Source organism: Daucus carota, chromosome 7, assembly GCF_001625215.2.
Source record: "Daucus carota subsp. sativus chromosome 7, DH1 v3.0, whole genome shotgun sequence".
Taxonomy (NCBI): Eukaryota; Viridiplantae; Streptophyta; class Magnoliopsida; order Apiales; family Apiaceae; genus Daucus; species Daucus carota.
Genome location: NC_030387.2, coordinates 23,527,874 through 23,538,986, shown reverse-complemented (window position 1 = coordinate 23,538,986; position 11,113 = coordinate 23,527,874). Strand labels below are relative to the sequence as shown.

Genomic DNA, 11,113 nt, shown 5'->3' with positions numbered 1-11,113 from the left:
CAATTGATAACTCTTCTAGAGTAAACCCTAAGCTGTGTTTATATACACAGTTACATGATATCTACTGATTGATTTATAATTATCTGCTTCCTAAAATAATCTAATCAGTAGCTATCCTTCTGCTGTCCTGATCTGCACAATCTCTCTTGATCTTTATCTTCCTTACTTAGTCAGATATGCTCCTGAAAATCAGCCGCCTGCAAACTCTGATCATTGCTTAAACTCTGATCCAGCTGTCAGTCGTTAAACTCTGATTTCCAGCTAAACTCTGATATTTGCTTCTGCACACTAAACAAGTTAGATACCTGAGACATCATCAAATATGTAACATTAAAAATCATAGTACATCATCAATTTACAATCTAAATAGACACAAGTCACAACTTGAATAAAGACAAATGACAGTGTCAATAAACACAAATCACAACTCAATAAACACAATTTCATTGAACACAAAATCAGAGCACAAAATCAATAAATCCTAATTACAACTTCAATAAACACAAATCAGACTAGATCTTCAATTCACAAACTCAACAAGTACAAAATCAGTGAAATATCAAGTGATAGGCAGTAATACAGTCATAAATTATAAAAAAATATAAAACCCCAAATTAACATACCTCCTCTATTTTTAGCCATAATTAGTAGCTTTGAGAGTGTAAACACATAAATAAACGCTGTTTAAAAAGAATAATACAGTGATTTGTTAGCTAATACTAAAATCAAAAATGAAACTCGAATTATGTAAAGCTGAACATGCATCAAAAGCTACCGGTCATATCATCGAAATATCACCGTAATAAGTTCGAAACAGTACCTTAATGTTGATTTTTGGTAAGAACTCGTTATAAAGCTCCTGAGCACCAAAAAAACCCTTGCCTCGCGCTCAAATTTTTGCAAATACCTGCGAAAGAGAAAGAAAACAGTTGATAATGGAGATTTGCGGTTTGAATCACCATGAAAATACAGTAAAATCACCTTGAGATCGGAGAAGACGATGATGAAGAAGAGGGTTTGCTTTTGCTCTAACTGTTTTGTATCTATAGGTGTGTGTATTAGCGTGCGTGTTAAATGAGCGGTAACGGGCGTAATTTTAATGTAAGTAGTGGTCTGGGTTTAATTGGTTGGGCTGGGTTGTTTAAACTGTGGGCTGGGCCTGTGGTTTGTAGTTTTTATTTTAAATTGGTTTGTAGTGGAACACTACTCTCTCTCTCTCTCTCTCTCTCTCTATATATATATATATATATATATATATATATATATATATATATATATATATATATATGGCATTGCTCAAAACAGAATACCCTTAAAAGAAGAACAAAGAAGAATACTTTGGAATCGAACATAGAATTTCATTTAAAACTTGAATTAAATTCTAATTTTAAGCTAATTAACCATTTATTATGAATAATAATAGTATCTAGCATGTTTAACAACAATTATGGATTAAAAATAACATGATTCTATGTGATATTAATCATGTAAAGAATATATACATGATTCTATTCTGGATTCTGTTTTGGATTCTGTTCTGGATTCTATAATGTTTCATATAAATAATTTGGATAGATTTGGATGTTAGATTTCATATATTAAGTTTAGTTAGTGCTTAACTATGTAATTATAATCATAACAAATCATTTTTAATGAAAGAAAAGGTGTTATGATAGTGTTATGTTTCAATGATTTAACATATGCATTATCACATACTCCAACTTCTCCGATTTGATTCAACAATGTCCGTACAACCTCTTCAATTCTCGCTCCTTTCAAAATACATAAATGAGGATGAGAATAGCCTTTTGACAAATTTTACTGAATTTTCAAAAATTATGAGCTAAAATATCAGTGTTGTAAAAAGAGGGAATCGGACTTAGTCGGTGAAGGCACCGTCCAGCGATTAATCGGATAATCGGAGATTAATCGGATCATTTTAATATTATTTTTTCAATTATATATATATTAATATAATTATATATAGTATAAATTTATAGTCATATAAAATTAAAAGATTAATGATTTTTTATAACACAAAATATGTTTATATATATATATATATACAAGTCTAGTCATCTCATATATAAACTTGAATTTGGTTGAATCTGCGAAGGAAGATATTGCAAATTTATGTAATTAGAGTTTAGGAGCTAATATTGAAAGATTGAAAGGTAATAAAAACAACTTTAATTTCTGTATTTTGTCATTTCCGTGCCTTTTGTTTTATTTAAAATTAAATTTAAATTTTTAAAATTTTTTACTTTTAATTTTTAATTTTTTTTAAATTCACCGACTTTTGACCGGTTAATCCCGATTTTCAGAAAAAATGATTTTTTTCACCGATTAACGCTTAATCGAGACGGTGGCCGACCGAACAGACTTTTAGAACACCATAGAATATTATTGATGAAAATATTACTTTTTTAATGTTATGCCTTTTTCTTAAAGGGTTTGTGTAGTGTGTGCACATGGGCACATGCTAAGCGCGGAAATTTTTGCATTTAGATCATTTTAATTGGTGTGGTTGGTGTATTTGTAAGGAGTCCACCATTATTAAGAAGTAGGAGCCAATCAAAATGATAACAAAAATGTCTGCACTTAGCATGTTAGAATGTGTCATGGACACACCACAGAAAATCTTTTCTTAAATATGTTCTCAAATTATTTGGAAACAAACAATATAGATGATGGGGTTAATTATCTGATTGGGCACTCACTTCACACCAATATATCATCCGGGGCACTCTTGAATTTTCGGTCTCATTTGAAGCACTGTTTTCAGAAATTCTATCAATCTTAAAATTAAAAAGTTAAATTTAACAACAAATCGACAGTTTGAGAAGCGTTACTCATGGGGATTTAATACAGTAGGCTATAGAGATTGTGTAGGTACGGTTAATTGAATTTCTGCGTCCAAAAAATGGCTATATATGGATTATTAGGATTTTTCATAACCCATCCCTTCCACCATCAATTTTACCCATTTTTTGGACACGGATTTTCAATTAATTGTACCTACATAATCTCTATAGCCTACTGTGTTAAAGCACTATGAGTCAACTTTTTAAACTGTCGATTTATTTTCAAATTTAACATTTAACTTTTAAGACTGATACAAATTTTGAAAACGGTATTTTAAATGAGACCGAAAATTTGAGAGTGTCTCGGATGATAGATTAGTGTGAAGTGAGTGCCCAATTAGATAATTAATACATAGATGATGGGAGTAGTTATTTAAAAATAAAAAATAAAAAGATACTACTACTCCCTCCGTCCCAGTCATTTGTATACAAATGGCTGGGACACGGAGACCAAGAAATTTTATAAGAAATGAGTAAAGTTGGATGAAAAGTGAGTATAGTGGTGGGACCCATTTATATTTAATAATAAATTTGAGATAGTGGAAGAAAGTAGTGGGTGTAATAGTGTTTACATTATTATAGAATGGAGATAGTGGAAGAAAGTAGTTGGCTAATGATGTTTTATATTATAAAAGTTTACTACTTTAGGAATGTATACAATTGATGGGACGTCCCAAAAAGGAAACTGTATACAATTCATTGGGACGGAGGGAGTAGCAGTTTAATATTTTTACTGCTTAAACTTATATTTCAAGGTACCTGTTTGATATTTATGGCCACTTCAGTGACCATTTTGATACTGTTTTGAGTTCAATGACCAATTTGATACATTAAGCCCACTTCAGTGATCAACTTGATAATTAACCCGTTTAGATTTGTCAAAAGGTACTAACCGGTACTCCCGCGGCTCAAGTCAATGATCTGTCTCAAAAACGTTCTAGATTTTATAAACTCACACAATTATAATTCCCCCGTCTGCATAAACCATCTTCACTTTACCTCTGTAATAATTCCCACATTCTCTCACTATCTCTCTCCAGAGATAAGACTCGTAAGATTCTTCTGCAAGATCCACCATTAATTCATCGTCAATTTTGAATTCATCATCTCCATCTTTTCCCATCAATAAAGTGTATTACACACACTGACACACACACAAGGTCATACTACTATATGGTCACATGGGTCACCCGAATAACCACCAATCCAGTGGCAGCACCGATGGCAGCAGCGGCATATCTAAACGAGTCAACAGTCCTCGATTTTCCGGTCCAATGACTCGCCGTGCTCAATCTTTTAAACGCAACACCACCGCCACTACCCAAATTAATAACAATAACAACAATAATAGTAGTACTAATAATACCCAATACGAGATTGACCTCCCAGTCAACTCACCTAGATCTGAACTCGCTGCTTCTGCTGATGGGTTTGATTCAAACGCTGAAAAGAAACAACCCCATTATCACAATTTGACACAGAGACTTCACACTAAGAAGCATGATGGAGGAACAATGGCAATTAGTGTTGATTTGATTTTGGGCGGGAAGAAGAAGTTAGGACAGTGGATGTTCTTTGTGTTTTGTGGGCTGTGTTTGTTTTTGGGGGTTTTCAAGATTTGTGCTAATGGCTGGTTTGGATCTGTTATTCAAAGAGTGGGCTCTCCTCAGGTAACTTCTTTTTCAAAATTCCATCTTTTTAACTATTTAGAGCTTTCTATTGTTCAATTCTACTTTTTGGTTCCTATATGTGTAATATATATAATATATTATGCTGCTCTATGCAAACATGTAATGCTTTAAGTTCTTATCACTACTGTGTATATCAAAGTTAGGAAGTAGTCGTCTTGGGATACATGTAATGCACCTATCATTTTACCATTTTTAGGGTGGACAATATGATTTCGGAGTTAGTCTTTGAATGTAAAAAGAATACAGAAATATATTAAGAATCAATTTCGAATCCCAAGAATGAACAAAAAAAATTCTGTTCTTTCTGGATATAGTAATCGGTTACATTCGAAGGAGGTATCCCCTTTTGACGAATCGATGACTGCCTGAGAACCGCTGTATTGAAGTAATGAAAGTAATGAATATTGCATGGCGGATTTTCAGTCCTATGCTCTACCAACTGAGCTATCCCTGACCACTCCCATTTCCGATACCGTATCCTCATTTTACTTGATAACTTAGGTCTATAATCTATGTCAATCCAAAGGATATTATCCAGATGCTATAATTTCTTGGATCTTCAGGAAAATAAAAAAGACTTTGTCAGTAGACAATGGTTATTTAAGTCTTATTTTCTTAACGAAGATCAAGTTGTTCGCTTTATAAGCAAATCACATGACTACATGAGATAGATTTCTTCTCTCATTACAATATAATTTTTTTCTTTTTGAGTAGGATTCATTTTACTCCATGGACACTGGTATGAATAGAATAGATAAACAATCCCATAGTAAAGGTTTAATGGATCATGAGAATGAAGCTGGAACTGAGGGCTTCGATGTTGAACGAACTCTGAATACGGTAGCATCAGGTTCTGTTGGAATCAGGGACAGCATGGCTAATGTAAGTGTCAAATGTCTTACATGTATTATCAATTATTTATCTCTTTCCACACATGTGAGTGTGTCTGAGGACAAGGAAACTTTCTCTCCTGACTAATAACATTTCATAATTAAATGAATAGCATTCAGGTATCTGGTTGAAACCCAACAGTGACAACTTTACTCAGTGCATTGAGCGGCCTAAAAGTCATCAACGTAAGTCTGTGTAACAGTGGAAGTATTACATTTACATGTCCTTATGTGACCCAGTTTTTTAACGCCTCTTGTCCTCACAGTGCTAGATGCAAATACCAGTGGATTTCTTCTCATAAATGCAAACGGTGGCTTGAATCAGATGAGATTTGGGGTCTGGTTCTCATATCCATCTTAATGAGTTATCCAACTGTTATCGAGCTGATCTAATTTATTATTGGCTATGATCTAATAAACTAAATTCTAGAGTGCAGATCTGTGATATGGTTGCTGTTGCCAAGATAATAAAGGCAACACTTGTCCTTCCTTCCCTCGATCACACTTCGTATTGGGCTGATGAAAGGTAGTTTCTTTACTCCTCTTAATTTCTTGGATAAGTGAAAGTGGTATTTTGTTGATAATAGTGCCTTATATGAGTTTTATATAGTTTCAGTATGCTTAAGTTAATTGCTCTAGTATCTCGCCATGCCTCTCTTGCATTCATATCGCTACTGCTGTCTATCATGTAATGCTATCTGGCAATGATAAGGATCATGTGTCAATAATTTGAATCTGGAGTATATATCAATTCAGGAATAATAAACTTGTGGTGGTGTCTGTATATAAATTTCTCTTTTGCTCTTCTCGTCAATGAATTGCCTCACTTCTATTGATAAACGTAAACATAATCTTGAACCTGTGGAATGTAGAAGTGAAGTCAACAATTTTATCTTTGAAGGAGCATCTTGTATTACATTAAAAATTGTGCGCCTTATTAGACATTCACATTAAGATGCTTTTACAAAAGCTGAAAAATTGTTATAAGATATTAGTAACATAACACAAGGTTTTCGTTCTAGAAAAATTACCCTTTCCGGAGGCCTGAAAAGAGACAGAATTCTAGGTCTCTTCTTCGGGTAAGACTTGTATTAATGCTCTAGGAAGTCCTGTTTGTGTATAGCATATTGCTCTTGTTCACGAACCAATATAAGCTCTTAACTGCTAAGACAAGTTTTAGAATATTGATTTGAAGAATAAAATAATGTTTCATGGAATACAAAGTTATTAGTTTTACCCTTTTTTTAATTAGTTACGAGATAAGTTTTGTATTATGGACTATACACTGCTAGTCTTAGACAATGCCATTTCTTTGAAAAATTGTTTAATTATGCTATATTGCTATTTGTTCATTGCATGTATACATATTTGGTTAAGTTCAAATCAGAACTTTGTTTTGATGTGGAACTTAGAACAAATGTCAGTCTTAGATGCGTACTTAATCAATGACTCATATTTATTCCTTCTGATGCAAGACACTATGGGTATCAGTTGATTGCAGAGTATAATGCTTTCTTTGTAAATCATATAACACAGTGTTATTCTGCAGAACATCTTGTTATTTTAATTTTACAAATTACTCTATTTTTTATAAAATAAATTAGTTTTAAGGTTTCCACAATAATTTCATTTTTAAAAATATTTACAAAAATGAACCATGCAGAAAATGTAAATAAATAATAACATATAATAGTATATAATCAGTAGAAGAACATATATATTAGTTCTAAGGTTTTGGTTATGTGCTTGTTCTAAGTGAAACTTGGCCATATATATAATATTGATTTATCATCATATTTAATTAAATTTATCGCGCTTGAAGTTTGCCGTGCTTTGCACTAATACTATGCACTTGAACTATCTAAACAAGTATACGCAAGTATGATATAAAATAGATGGTATACAGCACAAAGTGGCTCCATTTGGTGGCTTGCTGTCCTGAACTTTATAAAGTGGCCAGTCACTATTTGCATATAGAAATGTTACAACTGTCAAGCCCTCTAGGGACTCTTACCATCCACAAGTTAAGGCTCATATATTATCTTCATGCGGTATCTGAAAACCCTATTAATAACAGGATTAAAGAATAGATTAGTGTGTATATAGAGTAAAGTTCTATGGAGTACACAAAATATTGGAGTATTGGAGTACAAAGTTGGATAAAATGTAATCTATTCATCTAAATTTTAATTTTTTTTGTTCAATAATATTCGTAAACATTTAATAACCTGCATATTATGTTCTACAACATAAACATTGTAATCAAAAGATAGAATAATGACTTTTATAAATTACAAGACTCTATGTTCTGCAATATAACTAATAAGCAGAACAATAATGTTAATACTTGTTAAAGTTGAAAGATATTAACGATTGATAGACAATTATGTGCAAGACAACTTATAAATGATAGATTGTATATAAATTTGCATAATCAAATATATTATTTATGATTAAACTAAAAAATTAAGACTTGTACTCCAATACTCCAATGTTTTGTGTACTCCATAGAACTTAACTCTCTCTCTCTCTCTCTCTCTCTCTCTCTCTATATATATATATATATATATATATATATATATATATCTACTGATATATTTTTCACAGACTACATCTAGTGGCTTGCTCTCCGGAACTTGTAAAAATTGTAGCCTCTAAACTATATTTAATATTTCGGTCATAGTAGTGAAACTATACATCAGGATTTCCATTTTTCTGCTCTGCTCCAGTGCAATGTTTAATTTGCATAATATTCTGATACAAACTTCTGAATTTCAAATGACCTCGTCCGGGTAGCTAATTATGGTTGTGCAATGTGCATCGATCGACAGTGGCTTTAAAGATCTGTTTGATTGGCAATACTTCATTGAGACTCTGAAAGATGACATTCATATAGTTGAGGCATTACCACCTGCATATGCTGAATTAGAACCTTTCTCGAAGACACCGATTTCTTGGTCGAAGGTATATAATTTTCAACACTTAACTCTATTCAGTCTTGCCTTTTAGTCATGATGTTATTCCCATCTATTCTTTTAATGGCAATTATTTATCTGCAAAACATTTTATTACCACTTAAGAGGATAATGAGAATGTTATGAGCATTTCTTGTGGTCTATGTGAAACTTGGGGTTTATGAGTATGTTAGAGCCATTATTTTTGCTAGCTAGCTATCTAATGCCTCTTTTCTCTGTCATGTTCTAGAGATATGGCTCAGCTATATGACATTTTTACTTTTTTGTAGGCTAGCTATTATAAGTTGGAGGTCACACCACTTCTGAAGCAGCACAAAGTGATATATTTTACCCACACTGATTCTCGAATCGCAAATAATGGTCTACCTAATTCAATACAAAAATTACGCTGCCGTGTGAATTACAGAGCATTAAAATATTCAGCGCCAATTGAAGATCTTGGAAAAGTCTTGGTTTCAAGAATGACACAGAATGGAAACCCTTACCTTGCTTTGCATCTAAGGTAGCTTTTAAATTCCTTTTTCGCTGATTGCCCAAATTCTAGATCAATACTTGCACTCCAGCATCTGTTCTGGTTGAGATGCTTTTAGTGATGGTATGCTTTAATAGTGTCAGTCTGTCAGATCTACGCTTTAAAAAATATGTCCAATTTAATCAGCTTTTCTAAATTGAATGAGTAGAGCACGTTTTACATGCAAATGTCTTTTGTAAAACAATGTAAAGAACAGCTAACGCTAGTTAATTATCATGTACAGATGAATACCCTCAATAAACCATGCAATAAAGAAATTTCAATCTTTGATATAGCATATAGGGTGAACTTTTTAACGTTTGGCCCTTGCAGGTATGAGAAGGATATGCTTGCATTCACAGGCTGCAGTCACGGTTTGACAGCAGAAGAAGATGATGAACTTCGTAGGATGCGCTATGAGGTCAGTCACTGGAAAGAAAAAGAGATCGACGCGTCCGAGAGAAGGCAGCTTGGTGGCTGCCCTTTAACCCCTAGAGAGACATCTCTTTTACTTAAAGGATTGGGCTATCCATCCAGCACTAGAATTTACTTAGTTGCTGGTGAAGCTTTTGGAAATGGAAGCATGCAACATCTTGTGGAAGATTACCCAAACATCTTCTCCCATTCAACTCTATCTACAGATGATGAACTGAGACCTTTTAGGAATCACCAGAACATGCTGGCTGGTTTGGACTATGTTGTTGCCCTGCAGAGTGATGTTTTTGTTTACACCTATGATGGTAACATGGCTAAGGCAGTTCAAGGACATAGGAGATTTGAGGACTTCAAAAAGACTATTAATCCTGACAGGTAATTCAAATATTAGTATCTGGCTCCTTAATTCTTTACTCAACCAATCTCAGGTCATATAAAAGTTTGCTTCTCCTTGCAGAATGAATTTTGTGAAAATTGTTGACGACTTTGATCAAGGAAAAATTTCCTGGAAAAAATTCTCCTCCAAAGTGAAAAAGCTTCACAAGGACCGAATGGGAGCACCGTATATGAGGGAACCTGGTGAATTCCCCAAGCTTGAAGAGAGCTTTTATGCAAACCCCATGCCTGGATGTCTTTGTGAGAAAAACAGATGAAGGGCGGACTGTCACCAACTTGTATTTCACCAAGGCTGATGCTAAATGGCTAAAGGATTGAATAGTTCTTATCGAGTACTGGGCTTAGCTTCTGAAATTAATAGAGAATTTGATTGGCGGGAGGATATACACAATTTTTTTTTGAAGTTGTGAAGTTGGAGCATAGCATGTAGATGCAGGGGTGACTGAGGAAGTCCAGAGCATATATTCAGGTTTCACAAATCAGAAACTCAGTGGTTTTGATGTTATAATTTATACTTGTTGGTCTAGACTATGGAGTACCAACTACATACGAATTACATTATACAAGTTTACGCGGATTATTGAAATCCATAAAGAAGAATATTACAGCCAGTTACTAGCCTGTCATTCGGCTTGGTTATTTTTGTTTATTTATTTACGCAATAGGCACCAAGGAAGTAATCAAAGTAGTGTGGAAAAGTGTTGTCATTTTGTCAATCAAGCGGAATTCCTGCATAAACAACAATTTTCATTTCCATTACCGAGATGGTGAGGGGCATTTTCATTTCTATTTCATTTTTAAAATATGTTCACCATTTTCAAGGTTAAGTTAGTGTTGTAAAAAGCGGAAATTGAACTTTATCAGTACAAAATAATAATTAATCAGAGCTTAATTAGATTGATCAGAAATTTATTGGATGAATAATTAAATAATCAGAGATTTATTAAGTTTATCAAATTATGAAATAGAGATTAATTGATGATCGTTCACCGGTCTTGAAGACATAGAGTTAAATAGTGCCTACTTTGTTCCTATTTCTCTCCGGCATCCATGATTTCCATTTCTTCGAATCTGCTGGAATGGATTGTACGTGATTATCATTATTTTTTTTTCTTTCTTAAATTGTCAAATCACGGTACACACTACACAACAATATTCTATGACTGGTTTATAAGGTGGGTTATAGTATGATTGTATTCTTCAATTCTTGTGTGTGAAATTATGGACACATATATGTCAAAGCAGGGCCGGGGACACTATCAGAAATGATGGTTATTACTATCAAGTAATTCAATTCAAATCACATGTAAAGAGAATCCCAGGCTAATGTACAGTCTTGATATGGATTAAA

The 11,113-nt window shown here is 33.3% G+C and overlaps 1 protein-coding gene across 1 annotated transcript; it reads left to right on the top strand.

The window, feature by feature from the left end:
- Positions 1-3,783: 3,783 nt before the first annotated feature.
- Positions 3,784-10,518, top strand: LOC108196841 (O-fucosyltransferase 35). The gene is made up of 9 exons (XM_017364299.2): positions 3,784-4,534; positions 5,270-5,437; positions 5,559-5,631; positions 5,712-5,782; positions 5,883-5,971; positions 8,277-8,409; positions 8,690-8,922; positions 9,265-9,741; positions 9,824-10,518. Exons 1-9 carry the CDS (start codon positions 4,046-4,048, stop codon positions 10,017-10,019), a joined length of 1,929 nt encoding a protein of 642 aa, XP_017219788.1. The 5' UTR covers positions 3,784-4,045; the 3' UTR covers positions 10,020-10,518.
- The last annotated feature ends 595 nt before the right edge of the window (positions 10,519-11,113 follow it).

Coding starts and splice junctions, on each gene's coding strand:
- LOC108196841 (XM_017364299.2), top strand. CDS start 4,046: ATGGGTCACCCGAATAACCACCAATCCAGTGGCAGCACCGATGGCAGC. Junction 5,972..8,276: donor TCGTATTGGGCTGATGAAAG/GTAGTTTCTTTA, acceptor ATCGATCGACAG/TGGCTTTAAAGATCTGTTTG. Junction 8,410..8,689: donor CACCGATTTCTTGGTCGAAG/GTATATAATTTT, acceptor ACTTTTTTGTAG/GCTAGCTATTATAAGTTGGA.